Source organism: Labrus bergylta, chromosome 10 (genome assembly GCF_963930695.1).
Source record: "Labrus bergylta chromosome 10, fLabBer1.1, whole genome shotgun sequence".
Taxonomy (NCBI): Eukaryota; Metazoa; Chordata; class Actinopteri; order Labriformes; family Labridae; genus Labrus; species Labrus bergylta.
The window spans coordinates 627,653-646,714 of NC_089204.1; the positions used below are offsets into that span (position 1 = coordinate 627,653).

At 39.1% G+C, this 19,062-nt stretch overlaps 1 protein-coding gene and 1 long non-coding RNA gene across 6 annotated transcripts in view; both read right to left on the reverse strand.

The window, feature by feature from the left end:
- The window catches only part of dnajc12 (DnaJ (Hsp40) homolog, subfamily C, member 12), a 101,449-nt gene that overhangs the window by 21,736 nt on the left and 60,651 nt on the right, over positions 1 to 19,062 (reverse strand). Inside the window, exon 6 of one of the 5 annotated variants that reach the window (XM_065959551.1) lies at positions 2,049 to 7,410. The exons of the other annotated variants lie outside the window; for them this stretch is intronic. Within the exon in view, the coding sequence (XP_065815623.1) occupies positions 7,370 to 7,410 (41 nt within the window). The 3' untranslated portion in view covers positions 2,049 to 7,369. Of the gene's footprint in view, positions 1 to 2,048; positions 7,411 to 19,062 lie in introns of those variants that run through there. 5 annotated transcript variants of the gene reach the window in all.
- LOC136180352 (uncharacterized) lies at positions 14,552 to 19,057 on the reverse strand. Its single transcript, XR_010667044.1, has 3 exons — positions 15,880 to 19,057; positions 15,651 to 15,700; positions 14,552 to 15,294 (listed from the first exon to the last, which is right to left on the reverse strand). It is a non-coding gene; the product is annotated as an uncharacterized lncRNA (long non-coding RNA).

The window sequence follows — 19,062 nt, forward strand, 5'->3', positions numbered from 1 at the left end:
AATGAGCACAAACCCAGCCAGCACTGCAAACGACTCATCACTATGCAAAAATACTAAACCTCACCAGGACTACAAATGAAGATGGTATAAACAAGCTGGTTAGAATATTTGCATGGTTCGGGATACCTGGAGAGCTAATGACAGTAACAGCCCTCAAATCAACCCCCAGTAGTTTCGAGATGTGTGAATACATCATCCAACTCACAACGTCAAGCTCATATTATCCATAAGCTAACGGAATGGCAGAGAAAACAGCTATTCTTTAAGTATCCTTAGCTAGCTTGACCCTCAGCTCACTCTACTGAGCCACAGAGACACAGCCACTGAACCAACTAAAGAGAGTACAGTATTCTTATTGGAATAAGATTACGGACCACAGTCCACAAACATCAGCTGAGGCCAGCCTGGCCCAATCTGTCTACAGTTAAACATAAAAACGCCAAGGCCAAGTGGGCCTATGAAAGTATCTTTGACAGGAGACACTCTGCAGAGCAGCTTCTTGTCCTGGGTTTTGGTGACAGTGGAATTTAAGACTGACAGAAAGAAGGCATGGAATGAGGGTGGGGTCACAGTCCACATTCATTCGTGAAAACACCACATGGGGATATCACAAGAAGAAATTGCAGGTATTTGCAGATTGTAAACCAGAAACATGTGGAGACTCACACTGTCGGACAGCAGTCTCTCAAAGCCCTGTACCTGCGGACACTGAGACTGTTGGCGTGCCATCACCACCTGAAGTCTTGACATCACGCCCAGGGCGTGTTGTGTAAGATGCCATCAAGTTGACTTACTCGTTTTTTGAACATGGAGCGCCATGGGGCAAAATAACCCCCTCCCTTTCCATCAGGGGTGGTAGTCTACCCACTAACCTGTAGTTTAGAAATGTTTTCTTTAAAACTTGTTTGTGGCCGTTGCTGTAACACAAATGTACCATAAAAAAGGGGACCAAATAAGGGACATTTGGTGGACATATAAAGAACGCACAATGGTGACCACAGCCCACAATTGTCAAGTTGTTTTCTGGAATGTTTGTTTGATATGATTAACGTTCAGAATTAATGAAACATTGTTTTGTGTTGCACAAAAATTAAGAGGGGATATGTGGCGTGAGCCTGGTCACAGCCAACAGCAATGAACACGGTATGTACGGCTAGACAGCCTGCTTGTAGAAAAAGCAAAAAAGGTAACTGTTAGTCGACGATCACCATCTCCATTCTCATTGTACTCGGAAGTGTAAATAAATAAAACATTTCACAACATTCTATCTTTCAACAGGTTACATGTAAGCGATCTAACACACAAACCCTGTTGTAAAGTGCTCGCCATCAACAAATAGTTTCCATTCTTAAAACAAATCAGAATATCAATTTTATAACAATGCCTACCCAATAGTGATGTGTCCTTCGTGAATGATTCGTTCAAAACGAACGAATCACCTGGGTGAAAGAACTGAACTGAATCACTTACTGAAAAGAGTCGTTCATTTCTCAACTTCGGTTGAGCTCTCCTCTCTCCTGTCTTGTGTCTTTCTCTACAGACTGCGAGAGTCGCTCAAAGCCCGCACTCCCTCTCCCTTTTATGTCAGTGATATGTACTGACTGAACCAACAGGACGGAGTCGGTCGGGAGCCCTGTGTCGCTCAAGCCCGCCCCTACCTCTCCCTCTCATGTCTCAAAAATTGAGGAAGTAGCAAATATATTATTTAACATTGAGGTGTCGCGAAAATGTATGTGCTTTTCATAGCTGCTGTCAGTTTGCAAATGGCTTTTATATCCAACTTAATTTCACTCACCTGATTGTTTTAACATCCACTAATGATCGTGTTTCAGTCAGTACAGTGTGTGTGTGACTGAGGCTGGTGAATCGCAGTCTCGCTCGTTCACGTTCAGTCAGTGATTCGTTCACTGAACGTACTGAACGGGAGCTCTGAGTCTCTCTCTCCCTCTCAGTCAGTCAGTGAGTGATCCGTTCACTGAACGTGCTGACTGAAGCTCTAACACAAATCGCTCACTGACTGACTGAGAGGGAGAGAGAGACTCAGAGCTCCCGTTCAGTACGTTCAGTGAACAAATCACTCACTGACTGACTGAGAGGAAGAGAGAGACTCATAAAGTAGCCTAAGCCCATTCTTTTTTTTTAAATATTATTATTTTTTAAATAATTTTTACTGCCCTGCGTATATAATTTAAAATACAACTGTTCTGGCATAGGATATATTCGTTGCCATGCATATTTTCTGCATGTAGCCTTATATTAAGTTAAATTAATTGTCATTCATGATAACGTTTGCAAACTGAAAGCTGCTTTAACAGGCACATACTTTTTCGCGACACCCAGCCTAACTGTTATTAAAATATTTAGTGCCGTGCTTCCTCAACTTCGAGAGAATTGAGACCCAGGGCTCTTGTTCATTGTACTAGTACGTCGTATATATATATATAGTTAAATGTAACCCAGACTTAAAAGAGTACAAATAAATAAATAAATAATTAAATAAAATAGAAAATCTGGAGGAATGTACTAATATTTACAGTCTATTATTACAGGCAGTTATTTGATTGATTGAATGAGAGTGAACTTTCTAACCAAGAGTGAGACTCCCAGTATTCCTAGCTGGCGGATCTGAGACCTGTTGTTTTGCCTGCCAGCCATATATTCCTACTTAGCCCAGCCTCTGTGCTGAGAACATACGTGTTAGCTTAAATCCAACTCTTCTGTCCTGACTGAGGGTACAAACATCCAAAGTGTTCAGTGGTAGGTTGAAAAAATGACACAATGTTGACTGTTGATCAACAGAGACGCCGTCAAGAGGGGGCCGAATATCATGGCCACCCCAGATCTGATTGGTAGTTAGTAATGTCATGAAATCAAAGTGTCAGTGAATGCAACTGTATTGTCCGAGCGTCAGCGAATGCAGCAGTCTAAATCGCTCTGTGCAGCTGCCAGAGTTTGCCGCATTAGAGACTGCAGCAACAACGAAGAGAACAGAGACTTTTTGGGTGACAGAGTGGAGCACTGTATATAATTTAACTGGTAAGTAGGAGCTACATTTCTTACCTATAGTAAATAGAAATCTGTATTGAGTATACTGTTCGGTTTAGCTTATGTTTCAATTTGTAGTGTTATGTCAATTTGCAGAAGATGAAGAGAAAGTCCACTGAGAATGACATCTCTTCTTTCTTTAAGAATAAAGTGATTACAGGGAAGACACATCTGACAAGGGAGAAGCAGCAGGGAGTGACCGTTAGTGAGGATGAAGTTGAAGATGATGATATCACTGAGCAAAACAGTGACAAGGAAAAGGCAGCAAGAAAGAGTGACAGAACTGAACAGGGACAGACAGCATGTCAAGCAACAGCAGTCAGAGACAACAGGCAGGACTCAGGCATAGCTCTCCATCCTGTTCCTGGACCTACAGGTAAAAGTTATGATAGTTTACCCCTGATGAAAAGGATGACTAGAGAAATGTTATCTGGATAGTTTTAATAAACTGTGAGTCATGACCTAATCACATGACGCATTTTATTCATGTTAGGTAAATTAGGTTGAACAGTCTGAATGTAACTGTTGGCCGATATTACAAATACAATCAGTAATAACTATATGAATAGGGGCTATCTACTAAATGAAAATCTTTTAAAAAAAATGTATAATGATTTTTAAACCAGGTTTTCATATTGTTCTATCCGAGATATATCCCAGTCAAGAGCAGAAGGGCCCAAACAGCCAAATCTGAGGTTCTTCCCTCTGCGACGAGGCTTCATTAAGGAGTGGTACTACACACATAAATGGCTGGAGTACTCTCAGAGTAAAGACTCAGCCTTCTGCTATGCCTGCAGGCACTTCAGTCTCCCCTGCTCAGGAGATTCAGTGTTCACATCTGAAGAGGAGTTCAAGAGTTGGAAAAAAGCCACTTACAAAGATGGGTGATTTGTAGGCCATATCAAATCAGAGTCACATACCAATGCTATGTTAGCATGGGCAGAGTATGAAAAAGCTACTGCAAGTAAATGCTCTGTCTCGGACTTCTGGTTATGGCGTCAACCTGAGTGGCAGCAAGAGTCTGAGCTAGACTAAGTGGTCCATATTTACACCGCCATTTCACTAGAAAAGTCACAAATTTAACTTGTATTACATCCAAATTTTACTTTGACACTTGGAGCAGCAAAGATTACAAACCAAAAGGCAAGTCGAGAAAAACAGACCTGGCTGGCGAGGAAGACGATGTTAGCATGGAACAACCCCCGCAAGACAGTGAAGCTGAGGTGGAGGATGATAACATAACCTGCCAAGCCGACAGTGCTAACACTCTTGCAGCTATTCAGGCAATGAGAGCAGACTTTTCCAGTCAGCTACGTGAAGTGGTATCTTCTAACCAAGAGATTAAAGAGGCAACTGGGGCATTCTCCGAGAGGCTAACCTCTGCCAAAGCCCGCATTAACAAAACTGAAGACGACATTTCTTCACTCTCTCGTCAGGAAAGTGCTCAACATATTGAAGTGCAACGCTCCCCCCGTATTCTCATCATGAAGTTCCTTAACTACCAAGACAAGGTTCGAGTGATGAGAGCAGCTCGCCAGGAAGGTAAAGTGATGTACGAGGACCGCCACATCATGTTTTTTCCAGACCTTTCATCAGAGGTACAGAAACAGCAGAAACTTTACGATGGTGTGAAACAGCAACTTTGGAAATTGAACATAGATTTTGGACTAATATTTCCAGCCAAGATGAGGATTTTTCAGCAGGGAAGTCGCCACCTATTCGGCACCCCCGCGGAGGTGGAGGATTTCATTCGGCGACTCCGCCAACAGAAAGATGTGTAACTTTACCAAAAACACAAAACTCTGAAATGTCGTATTACAAAAGAAGATACGTTGAATATCTCTCCATGACGGTCACACTTTCATCCGATCCAGCCATGGTTTATAAGATATTTGCTGCTCTATAAGCATCATTTTATTTTAATGTCTTCCGTTCTTCCTGACATTATCGAACAAGAATTTCACTGCAAACCCTTTGATACAGTGATAAATAGTCAGGTAAGTTAATTTCTGCCGAACCATGGTCGTGAGTGTTTGACTAATTTTTTGTTTTTGGAGGGTGGGATTACTGCGTAATTTTCACACAGGTGGGGAGGTTTGGTCATTTCTTTTGGTCTTAGGTTACGAGTGTATTAAAGTTACAAGGTGTATGTTCACACACATAAGGAAAAACTCCATAGACAGGGCTTTACTATGAAACTTTGTGTTCTTTTGAAAGGTTAGGGATTCTGAAATTGGGGTGATCTCTTGGAATGTTAGAGGCCTGAAGAAGTTTGTTAAATTGAAACAATTAATGACCAGACTCAAACAACTTCATCCAAAACTTGTATTCATACAAGAAACACATTTGCTCTCTTGTGAAATTGCTCGCTTAAGGAAGAGATGGCCTGGGCCGGGTGGAACATCACTATCTTTTTGATGTTCTTGCTTGACTCAGTATAGGTAGCTACTTCATTTAATGGATTAAAGTTTTGTATAATAACTCTGTAGCATCTGTGATGACTAATAATGCTTTGTCTAAAGCCTTCAATCTCTCCAGGGGCACCAGCCAGGGATGCCCCCTCTCCCCACTACTATTTGTGCTTGCAGTGGAGCCTCTGGCAATCGCAATCAGGAGCAATCAAGATATTAAGGGTATTATGATAAACAACATTGAGCATAAAATTGGATTGTATGCCGATGATATTATATTATTTGTATCACATTTAGAAAAGTCTACTCGCAGTTTGTTTCATACTATTCAAGCCTTCAGTATTTTCTCAGGATATAAGATCAACAAATTCAAATCTGCCATTCTTTTCCTTAAACATTTAGAGAGGTTAAACCCACCAAACACCATTTAAAATAGTCTCAGATAGCTTTACATATCTAGGTATCCAAATTACCCCTAAAATCAAGGACTTAATATCTGCAAATAATGAACCACTAGTTGACTCTGTGTCTGAATCAGTAAATAGATGGTCAATATTACCAATATCCATGATTGGGCGTATTAATATTCTCAAAATGATGGTTCTCCCCAAATTTCTTTACCTTTTTCAGTCCATTCCCCTTAGACTTCCTGCTCTAAGGGGAAGAATTACAAGAATGAAACGCATGTTTTGCAATTTTATATGGAGCAACGTGCACTCCCTGCTATATTTACCCTTTGAAAGAGGTGGGTTAAAACTACCAAACCTTCAGTGGTATTTCTGGGCAGCCCGCATTCTGCAGTCTTATTTGTAGTCTTATTGTACTCAGCTAAATTAAAATTTCTAAAGAAATCTACACAAAACCCTTTTGCTGACAATATAATACAGGTTTGGCATGAGCTGCATACATTTCTGAATGAAACTCCAGTATTATCACAATTTACACCAATCTGGGGGAACAATGACTTCACTCCTGGTACAAGAGATATGGGTTTTAAAATATGGGCAAACAAAGGCTTGTATTCCTGATTTCTGCTGCAAATGTGGAGCAAAGGGCACACTTTTTCATTGTCTCTGGGTCTGCCCACTTATCCACACATTCTGGGTAGAGGTTTTGGACATTTTTTCACACGTAACTCATAATGTTGACAGTACGCCCTAAAAAATGTATCCTTGGAATTTTCCCTACAAACTGTCAACTGAGCAATACAGACAAGAAATTGTTTATTTTCTGTTAACTTCAAGTGAAACATACTATAGCTGTGTTTTGGTAATCAGTTAACAGACCAAGCCTACAGAAGTGGCTCGAAGGATTACTACACAGTCTTGCAATAGAAAAACTTACTATGGTAATTAATGGAAAACATTCGAAGTTTAAGAAAATATGGGGTTCTTTTATAGAATTTATAAAAGGGAAAAAGTATGTAGATGCCTGTTTGCCTTGATTAATATAATTTATATGTGTTTTTCTTGATGATTAACTTTATTGTCATTGCATGATATACAACGAAACTCAGTTGAAGCAATCACACATCTCACCCATACCCACATACACATTCATACCTTTAAACATTTGTAAAAAATAATGTAATAAATACTCTATAAATTGAAATATAGGGCGTTAAAACACAAAAGTTATTGCACATTCCATTAGTCCGGGGGTGAGTTCTATCTGTGTGTGTGTGTGTGTGTGTGTGTGTGTGTGTGTGTTTGTAGTGTGTCCACAGCTCTGGGGAAGAAGCTATTTGTGCATATGTTGGGGGGTTCTCAGTCTACCTGAGGGGAGGGTGGTGAAAAGGGGGTTACCGGGGTGTGAGGGGTCCTGCAGGATGTTTGTGGCCCGTGTGACGAGACGGCTTGAGTGGATGTCGTTCAGGTTTGGGAGAAGGAAACCGAAAATCCTCTCAGCCGTCCTCACAACCCGCTGCAGATCTTTTTTCTCAGCAGCAGTGCAGCTGGAATACCATACAGTGAAACAATAGGTCAGGGTACTCTCAATTGTGAAGCGGTAGAAGCTGATCAACAGTTTCTGTGGGAGCCGGTTGCGCCTCAGAGTCCTCAGGAAGAACAGTCTCTGCTGGGCTCTCTTGATGATGTTGGAGGTGTTCAAGCAATGTGCACACCCAGGAATTTAAAACTGGAGACCCTCCTTTTTCTTTCTTTCCTCATTATATGGTTGTCCTTGAGAAATGTAAATTGTATTTAGATTAGGGGCCAGAACAACCGCCCCCCGCCCCCCTCCCGTCATGAGCCGGGGATCCGGCCGAAGATTTCTGCCTTTTAATAAGGCAGTTTTTTGTTACGACTGTAACTTTTGCTGCTTTGCTAAAGTGCTCATGATGGATAGGCCGGGTCTTTGTAATATAGCAATAAGTAAGGTCTTTTACCTGCTTTTTGTAACATAACAATGAGTAAGGTCTTTTTACATGCTCTTTTGTGATGTTAACAGACAAAGAGTAAGGTATTTTACCTGCTTTTTGTAAAGTGTCTTGAGATAACACTTGTTATGAGTTGACGCTATACAAATAAAATTGAATTGAAAAAAATTGAATTATTTCAAAATGGTTTGATGTATTGCCCTGTCAAAGCCTGGTATTCTACCTTGTTGTCAATGTTCTTGAGTGCATCTTAATTGTTGGTTTGTCTGTATATCTGTGTAGTTTTTGTTATATTGAAAGTGTAATATTAAAATTCTCAATAAACACACTTGTTTAAAAAAATGCTCTCTCAGTTTCATTAAATGCTGAATATATTTAAGTTAGTGAGGGAAAATAGAGAGTAGATTAAAACTGTTGCGGAAACCCTGCTCCTCACAGCTACACAAAACATTGCACAGAGAGCACATCAAGAAACAGAAGGCAAAAATAAGGGGAATTTCCTCTCTATCATGGACCTGCTAGCCATGCTAGCATGATCCCATTGTGAAAAAGAAAATGACAAGTCAAAGAAATGCAACATACCTTGGACATAGTACACAAAACGAGATAATTGATTGTCTAGCTGAAATGGTCAGAAAAACAATCATTATTGAAGTTGAACAAACTGAGGCTTTCAGCATTATGGCCAATGAGACTAAAGACAAAGACAGAAAAAATGTCATTCGTTATAAGGTACTATTTTAATGGGACCATATGTGAAAGTTTCCTCACCTTTGAAGCAGCAGAGCGACTGGATGCTGCAGCCCTTTCACAGAAAATTACACAAATCTTACAGAGGTATGGACTTGACTACAAAAATCACCTTGTAGGGCAAGCATATGACTGCGTCTCTGTTATGAGTGGAAAAAACATAGGTGTGCAAGCACGGACCAAATCAGAGGCCCCATTAGCTTTTTATGTTCATTGCAATGTGCATTGCTTAGATTTAGTATTAGTGGACAGTGTGAAATGCCTCCCTGAAGCTGACTGTTTATTTTCCCTTCTACAGAAAATGTATGTCTTTGTGTCAGGGTCATATGTGCACCAAAGATGGCTAGAGGTACAGAAGGAGATGTATGAAAGGCCTCCAAGAGCGATACAAAGGTTGATAGAAACACGGTGGGCAGACAGTGAGGGACAGACTGCCAGCCATCATTTGTCTTCTGACAAATATATCTGAAGAAAGAAACAGGGACAGAGCTGTAGAGGCAAGAGGTCTATTAGCCCAAATAGATCTCAAGTTTGTTGCCCTCCTTCAGACGTTCTAAAAGTGTTTTGGTCAGATAAAACATCAATGAGATATTTTACAGTCCCCACAACTCAATTTGGTAACAGCTGTCACCCTTATCGGTTCTCTTGTTGACACAATAAAAAGCTATAGAGAGGACTCTCTTTTCAATCAGATTTGGGACAGTACAGAGACCCTTGCTAAGCAATCAATGCAACATTTGCGTTGCTCCCTCAGAGTGCTCAGGACGTCAGGTAAAACCAAGCTCTAGACCGGTGGTACGCGGGCTACTTGTGGTGGTACGCAAAGAAATCTCCACAATATATATTAAAAAAAAAAACATTCAGCATAAAATGAACATTTTTTTGTCATACTCTTATCTTACCTGTCTTGTATCTATTGATATCAAATGTGTTTTTCCCTCTAAACTAATCTAGTTTTAGTTTTAACAAACAACTTTAATCTGCTCAATTTATGCTTGCACGCACAAACAACAACAGGAGTAGGCATCACGTTTTGAAAAGTTCCACTCGATATTCCTTTATGGTTCAGTCCTGAAACAACAGCAAGCAGCTGTAGGCCTACATGAACAGAATATCTGTTCATGTAGGCCTATATTAACATATATTCTGTTCATGTAGGCCTACATTAACAGATATTCTGTTATTTATTGGAGTTCAGCACACAATCGGCAGCAAGCAGCTGTACATTTTTAAAACGAAACTAGGAGAAGCTTCAGTTTTGATGCATGTACGGACAGCGGACCTTATCGCTCCCCCTCCCTCTATCTCTCTCTCTCTGTAGCTCTGAAGCTGATGTGATTCTGCTCTCTTTTGCTGTCTTAACAGTCCGAAGGAGTTGAGAGGGATTAAAAAAAAAAAAAAAGGCAGTTTTGCTATGTTGAACGCAGAGACTTATAATACAGCGGATCTGGTTGTACAGAGCCTGCGGAGCGCGCGCCTGCACTCTCACACGCTCTCTCTCTCTCTCTCTCCACTGCTCCCTCTCGCTCTCTCAGGCACGCAGCAATTTTATGAATAAATGAAAAATGAAATAAGAACAGGTCGGAAATATACTTGGGCCCAGGTATCGTGTTTGTGTGGGAAACACTGGAGACTAAATATTTCCAAACAGGTTGTTGGTATAAAGTTGTCATTTTTATTGTTCTGCACTTTTTTTGATTTGGGCAAATGTCAGTGTTGTGTGGAGTTGAAGTGCCAGTTCTAGCGCTAGCCCTTAGGAGTCCTACAGCGTGGCTGCCAACAGTCAATAATAAATAATATTATTTTTACGAATATATTTGCCTCTTGTGTTGAAATAGGCCTACAGTGTATTTTAACGTCTACCATAATGGTGATACTTGGAGAGCCAAATATTTTGGTACGCAGTCTAAAAAGTTTGAGAACTAGACTTGATGGATATTACATTTCCACTCCAATAGTTCAAAGACAAGTTAACACAGATAAACTGTCATTTCGCACAGGGTCATTCCTCTCGATTGTTGTGCTGTCTGAGTTGAAGAGAATATTCTCGAAAGAAAACTGTGTAATAATGCAAGGAATACAACCACTGAATCCCTACAGTACCACATTTTGTGAGAAAGGTATTGTGTTTCTTTTTGCCTCACAATACAAGTACGAGTAATACGAGTATGAGATACCTTAAGCGAATTCTTTCAAGGAAACAAGCTAGTGGCCAGGACACACCGACCAGTTTATTAGACCTTGCAGTCTTCCTTGAGCCATTTAAGGAGGTATTCCATGAGATGTTTAAACTTTGCAAAATTGCACTTGTATTACCTGTGGGCACTGCAGCATGTGAGCACAGTTTTTCTATGCTAAAGTTAATCAAGACCGCCTTGAGAAACACATTGAGTGATGAGCGATTGAGCAATTTGGGACTGTTGAGTGTAGAGTCAAGGAGAGCTAAGGCCATTAATCTTGATCATTTTGTTGATTTGTTTGCCAAAAGACACAGTAACAGACACATAAAGCTGTACTGAAAAAAGAAGTGGCCCAAAATGCAGACATATGAATAAGCTGCAAATATGAGTTAAGATGTATCTATAATTAATTTTGTAATGTTTTTCCATTTTGTACATAGCCTATATTGAAAATGAACAAAAAGTGCAGAATTAGTTAGTGCAACTTAGTAAATTAAAGCAGTATACTTTTCTTTTTCAGGAAAATTAAACTAGTTTCTTAAATACTTTTCAGCCTATGCCTAACAATACAACAGCACTACAGAATTTATGTAATTCAATTAAGGATTGTGCCACCCCAAGATTTTCAGCGGCCCCATCTGGCCCGCCCTATAAAAAAATTATTGGGGCGGCACTGTTGATCAAGGCTGTTGATATAAGCTGGACCCTCTCACACAGAGCTTCAGTGTTTTATAGTACAGTTATTATAGTAAAGTGTCCTATGTTGTCAAATCAATAAAAAGCTCAACAGTAAATTGATCAAGAGGATCTTTAACCTTTTTTTGTAGTACAACAGAGCTAATAGAAAATGTTGAATAAAAACAGATGTTATTTTAATACTTTTTAAATGCTAACTGCTTAAATGGAAATAAAGCCTGTGTTGCTACTGAAGTGCATGTTTATCTTTATAGGGGTGGTGTGACCTCCGTCGACAAGAGCATCCACCATAGAACTGAAATGCCAGTTAACTGGATAGTGAGCCGAACCTTCGAGACCTCGAGAGGGATTAAGAAGACTGTTTCTTCTAAGGAAGAACTTTCTTCGCTACTTCATAGAGCAGAAGCACAGATTAAACAGAAACACACACCTGGATTGAGCCCAAACTGAAAAGACTGGGCTTAGATACTTCAATTGTGTATTTTATTTCATGTGCACACTTTATTACTTTAGTTGTTAATTGCATTAGTTAATTGTATATTGTAATCTTGACCTGCAATATTTGTGTTCCTAACATACAAAGTTTGAAAATGTAGTCCTGTGTGCGTCTCTTGTTTTCATAATGTTTTTTACAGTTAACATTACAGATAATACTTGTATTTGTAAGACCTTTTTTTCAAAAACTGTTTGAGTTGAAGTTTAAAAGACCTTTTTGTTTCTGCCTTTAGTTGAAAGTTAGACCCTGTTCCCACTGAACTCTTAATAAGTGCATAATAAAGTATTTATTAATCTTTGTAAGTAGTGTTTCCACTTTAAATCCAGTACCTGCAAAGGAGCTTTATTAACTCTTAATAAGTGCATAATAAAGTATTTTTTAATTAATCTTAATAAGGCATTAATATAAACCTCATAAAGTCTTATCGATGTTAATAAACATATTATGAGCGTTGATAAGTGGTCTATAAAGACGTTTATTTGTGTTAACTAATATCTTACAAGCCAATTATAAATGAACACTTTGATTTTTCAAAATGTTAACAAAAAAATGTATATAGTGTAGTGAACTTCTGAATTGCAGCACAGTAAAAAAATCAGTACAATCCCAAACATGCTGTGCGAAAGTTACTTTCCTAATGCTAATGGTAAACAAATTATGAGCTTCGAACAAAAAACACATGATGACTTACCATATGGTGGCACTATAGTATAATTTATGAGTATGTTAACCACTGCACCACAGTAAAGACAGTGTTTGTGCATGCACTTTCACTATATTTGGCACTGAATCACAAGGGGAAAACTTTTTTTTTATCATTAAGCTTCAAATTTTCGAAATATTGACAGTAAAACTTTGAAAAAAGTCAAACAATAATTTGATAGTCTCCTGATGACAGTGGAAAATTTGATCAAACATAGCAAAATAGAAAATGTTTTGCCTGCAGTACTGATTACAGTAAAGTGTTCACTGTCTTTACAGGCACACTATTTGAATTTGTGGGATGTGGAGTATCTTATCAATGTCTGTACCAATTTTGGTATGGTTAATGGAACAGGGGTGCAAGCTCATCAGGGATGAAAAAGGTAACATGGATCCAAACTCCCTAGGGGGGTCCGGGGGTCCGGGTGTCCACCCCCCCCCCCCCCCCCCCCCCCCCAAGGGTTGATGTGAAGGGCAGTCACTATGCAAGTAGCTCACAGGGCAGAGTCTGAGAGAACATAATGCAGTCATCAAGTATGACAATATTGTCAAATATCTTCTATCATAAAATATGTAACATTATCAATATATTAACCTGATGTTTTGCTCCTGCTGGTTTTCATTAAGTTTATATTCCCTCTGGTCTATCTTATTACATGTGTTGACACTGTCACATTTGCTGTCACTTTAATGTTGCCTGAGATAAGTTACCTTCAAGCTAGCACACATTTCTCTCAACATCTTTATCTATGGCTACCAAACAGTAAATATGGGTTTCCACAAAAATAACGTTATGTAAATTAGCCATGTGCTGCACATTGCGACCAGTGGGCGCGCACTGTAGCTGTTCCCACTCAACGTTCTGGAAGCCAAAATACGCCGCTTAGGGGCGCTTCCATCTTGCGATTTTGACGTCATTTGGAGCCAGAGTCTGCGCAGTAGGGTCCGGGGGCAGGAGCCCTGGTAACACGCCCCGCCCACTTAGCGTACTGCCCTGATGACTTACGCAGCCCAGCTACGCCGAAAGCGCTCTGCCGGTCTACGATGAAGAAATGTGTAAGTACAACAAACCGCCGTATTCAAAGTCTAATATTTAAACACACTGTGTTTTTAAAAATCCAGCTATTTTGATCAGTACTGAAAATACGTGGGCTGCTGGGTCCTCTGTTTTTAACAAAATCGTTCTATATTTAAGCTATATTTAAGCTAGGTTAGCACCACAGACCGTAGGCTACAGGTGGTAAGATATGTTGTATTTTGTTAGAAACTGATAGTCTGCAATGTGATTCAAGTCTGCTTTTCTAATATATTTAAGTGAACAATAAATCAATTGTTTTTTGTGTCTTCATTTAGGCAAATTAGAGATAAAAGCAGCTGGTCTGACATCTTCCAGAGGTGAAGTGTAAGTTAAAATCATCTGTTAAAAGTTATATATCCTGTGATTTTTATTTAAGTTTCATAAGAGGATTGTCAAAACAAGCTATTGTTAACACTACAGTCTTCTAAAAATAAAAATCACACTGAGTCATACACCAGCTAAATATTAAATAGAAAGGTGATGTTTTCTTTTCCATTTTACAATCAACTGAACCTAAAAATGACTAATTTCAACCTTTGTCTGCACACCTGTTACAGTGGTCAGGCTGGGGTCGCTTAGTTTGAAGGAACCTCCTCCTTTTTTCACCTGTGCTTGGACTAAGAGCTGTGCCAGATGCCCTGCTCACCCACTGTGGTAGAAATGACCTTACACCAGCAGCTCTCCCAGATGAAGAGTCCTCTCTGCCATCACCCAGAGGAGCTGATCGACGTCTGAAGAAGGTGGACAGAGTCTGGTGCTTTGTAACAGTGAACAGTGAGAAGGCTACCATAGTCATCCTCAGATAAAACACAGAGATCCAGGTCAATATTTAATTTATTTTTCTTTACATGATGTTGCCCTGTGTTTGAAAGGCCAGATGCTGGAGGGTTGTGTTGGATTTGCTTTTCCATCATATTTTAACAGTCAAACAATCATCCAGGATCTCTATGCTTCATTTGATTTTTCTTGGGATTCCTTTGTTAAATTATTTTTTATACTTTCTCCTATGTCCCAGCAATTGGACCTGATTGTCTCCCATACTTATTTTCCACATGGTTAATGAAGCCAGGGGTTGAAAAGATTTCTTTTCATAAAATGTTTAAATAAACTTTTTAAAAATCTGATATGACTGTCTCTGATTAACTGGAGTACAACAAAGTGTTGGTCACAGTAAAATAATTTAGCAGTTAAGTTTATAGCTCACATTTGAAAAGGCCTTGAACTGACATGAATTTCTTCTTGACCAACAACAGCTAAGACAACAGCAAAGCTAACAGACGAGCTCAGCTTGTCACAGCCGGTCTCGTCTGAGATAAATGGCCTTCAAACTTATTTAATATTAAACATTTAAAGCCAATAAGCATAGCAAGATACGCATGAGATTCCATTTCAATTTATTCAATCACACACTTGTCAAACAGTCTGGCATGTTGTGCTGCTGTTTTCAAGAGTTAATAACTGAAGAGAAGAACTCCATGGAGGGAGGACAGGAAACGCTCAGGGGACGAGTCCTCCATGTTGTCAGGGGTTGCTGATGGATCTGAATCTGAGAGCATCTTCTGTAATTAAGAAAAACAATCACAGAGTTAAATGTAAAGTAGAATAAATTTTACTGTGATGTTTATGCCTCAGACCTGAAATCAGATCTGTCCTCAGGTTCTGCTAAACTTCAGCTTCTAAAGTTTATTTTAAAGACAGGAGAACTATTAAAAAGGAAAAACAAAATATATAATAAGACATGATGAATTCAATAATATGATCAGCTTTATGAATTTATGTTTTAAGACAAAAGTGTTCCTGCCACTTTCTATTGAAGATTATTTTAAACTGTCATCACATGGGCCAGCCTGATGAATTAAACTAATGTTAAACATTCTCATATAATCAGACAGCCAATTTGTGTGCAGAACCTCACCGGAGCTGGAATCAGACTCTGGACTGCTGTTTCCTTTGGGCATTGATTTCCTTGAAGACAGAAAGAAGAACAATTTAAACATGAACTTCTTGCAGAACCATAGAGGCTGTTAAAATCTTCTGCTAGTCTTCCTTACATTTTAAGAAGGATTATAAATTGTTACTAAAATTACTTTGATGCCGATAGCGGTTACAATAACACAGTCCAATCATATGAGAGATAACTTTACCTTTGAGTTGAGTCCTATGTGAAGGCGTTCTCTTCAGAATCAGCACTGCAAAGACAAGATGATGGCGTCCACCTTCACAACCTGCTGCTTCAGCCTGGCTGCATCATGGTCACTTACAGGAACACCACAGAAACTCAATCAAAGTACTTCACTTTATTTATCAGAGGATGTACTGTATGCAAAGTAGAATCTTTTTTAGCTGTAATTCCTCAAAAAGTTTATTTTCCCTTCTCTCTGTTTGCCTGTACATGACCTTTTAGTGCTGTAAAAGATGCTACAGTAAATCCTGGATCAGCTGTGCGGATGGTGTGACTGTGTGGTAAAGCTTTGTTAAAGTTGTCACGCACATACTCATATGCATCTGGAGAATAAAAGTGCAGTGTGGTGGCAAACTGCTTATAAAATATAAAATAGTATTTTATTGGTGAGGTGCCCCAATCAAAGTGTCCTACAGAGTAGCAGCAGCTTTAGAGGGAAGAGACGAGTGCATTATGGAGAGGAGCGCACCGGAGGGGGCGAGCTGGGGGAGAGATACGACCCGAGAAAAAGGAAATCCCCAGTTTAAAATATAATGTTGGCGAAAAGAGGGAAATAGGAAGAAATAAATATCAATGTTGAAATTCTTTTGAATACAGAGGCTGTGAATGTTCACTGTGGTGAATGGCTATAAAAAGGCAACAATAGCCTGTAGTTTAATCATGGTGTTTCTCTTCGTTAACGATTATTGAAGCGAAATCAAAAATAAATGCATGACATTTAAAACATATTAACATGTGTGGGGGAAAACACGATCTTTATGTCTTCTTTGATTGTGCCTCTGTCTCCTCCTAACTAACGTAACAGCAGCCTGTTGTGTGTAACACTGGTCTCCTGCATTAACACCTTCCTTTCAAAGGTGTTAAATACAGACACAGTCACAATCACCGAAACATTTTTTCGTACAAATTCTGAATGAGCGTCATTAAATGTACAATATGATCAACTTGTGACTGTTGAATTGGTGTGTGGAAGACAATGCAGAATATTTATCACGTTTAAGCAGTATGATGCTCGGTTAATATTACATTACACCACCGCCGGTTGTTGATGTTTGCGTTCACATTTCGGTTAGTCTCTTAAATCAGTAACAGTTATATTAAATCATCTGGATACATAGAGAAATATTCTACCCTCGTATATAGTACTATGAATTTCAGCCTGCACAGTGAAAGTAAAACCTGTTACTCTCGGTATAGCCCACTTATCACTCAGACTGTAAACATGTACACATTAGTAATGATGCAGGCCAGATTACAATTATTTGGCTTTGTTTTTGCCCTCGATACTTTTTTGAGACTTTACCAGACGTTTTTATTTTTGCTGTAAAATAACTGTACAGTCAATGAACCGCATCTGTGAGCGGATTTTATATTACAATTCTTGGTTTTAAATACAATTTCAATCACAATAACGATAGAACAATATCAAGAAACATAGCATGTCAGTTATTAGGTTTGCTCATTTCATAAAATAAAATTTAAAAAAAAATCATGCCGGATAAGTAACCTAACTTTACAACATTTCAGCTAACCTTAGACTGCTTATGTGTTAGCTAGCTAGATAACGACTTTAACCAATGACACATAAATCACTTTTTTACTTACCGAAAGAACTGCAAAGATCCTCTTAGCTCCCACAGGTCGATTAGAACAGTTTACTGCAGAACAACTTATTTTCCAGCTCAAAAAAGACGAAAAAACTGAACGGAAAAATTCAATGGCGTCTCGGCTTTCCTTCACTACATAACTTTTGTTATTCACAAAGAGAGCTACGCAAGATCAGCGGCTGTCAATCATCGTCAAATATGACGTAAAATCCCGTTTTTCAACCTCAAATAACTTATTTAAAACAAACTTCACAGAAAAATGAGCACTTGAACACAATGTAGGGTGATAATAACTAATAATCACAGCAGAGTTTAGGTTTGAAAAAAAATTATGTGACGAGTATTTTAGCTTTACATTTTGACCCACATCCCGTCTGTTATTATTGAGGAGGCGGGGTTTATACAGCAGCCAGTCAGTAGGGGGAACTCTAAAAATAAAAGCTTCACTAGACTGGGGACCTTGTCCTGTCCATTATTTTTACAGTCTATGACTGCGACTCATTGAATCAGGTTTCATGCTTCATGCGGTTGGCGCGGCGATATTGCGCAAACGCGGTCGGCGCGAGAATGGTCCGTGGGCGCGGAGGGTCTGAGCGCCCAGCCGCGCATCTCTGAGATTTTGTAACAACGCGGACGGGTTCGTGCCGACTGCGTTGCAATGATTGGCTGCAGGGCCCGGAAGTACTTTTTTCAGGCCGTGTTGAGCAATCAGAAATGACTTAACGTTCACGGGACCGTAAGAAGCATGACAGCTCGCGTCGCAGATTTACCCCCCCACTACCCAAATATTTTTATTGCATATCATAGTGAATCACACAAATTAGCTAATTGAGATCCAAAACGGCGAATTTTGCCGAAAGGTGACAAGTTTGCACCCCTGATGTAAAGACTTGATAAGTTGCAAAAATGAATTGCAAATTTTGCAAAATACAGAGTGATGTACTTCTGAATTGACCATAGGTTGGCAAACGATCAGCAGCATCCAAGGAACAGGCAGTGTGAAAAATATTTTCCTACAGCTAACTGTTAGTGAGTTATTAGCATTGAAAACAAAATGCTTGATATCTCACCACATGGTGGCGCTATATGTATCATAATATGATATGATATTATTATTTTAAGCATTTTACCATTAGGAACTATATTAAAAAGTATGAATACTTGAGCACCCATAGTTTTGAAGTTATGAGCTTTCAAAGATGTGTCCCTTGGGATTCATTGTAGTATTTAATATTGAAAATATTCATAAAAGATTACTTACATCTTAGCATCAAAAAAGTAATAGTGCACATCTCCTGAACCCGCCATACCATTTTCAGTTGGAATGAAGTTTCCAGCACATAAAATTCAAAGCCACATTGACTGACTTCAAATTGAAGGTAATTTCCTCTCTTTTGCAGGTGTTTAACACTGTCTTACATATCATATTTTAATTTATCATGGGTCACGTTGTTTTGCATTCACAAATATAATTTGAGTTACTATACCTTACATTACTTCAAAAAATAATAATTTAACGACAGTTTTACATTGACTTA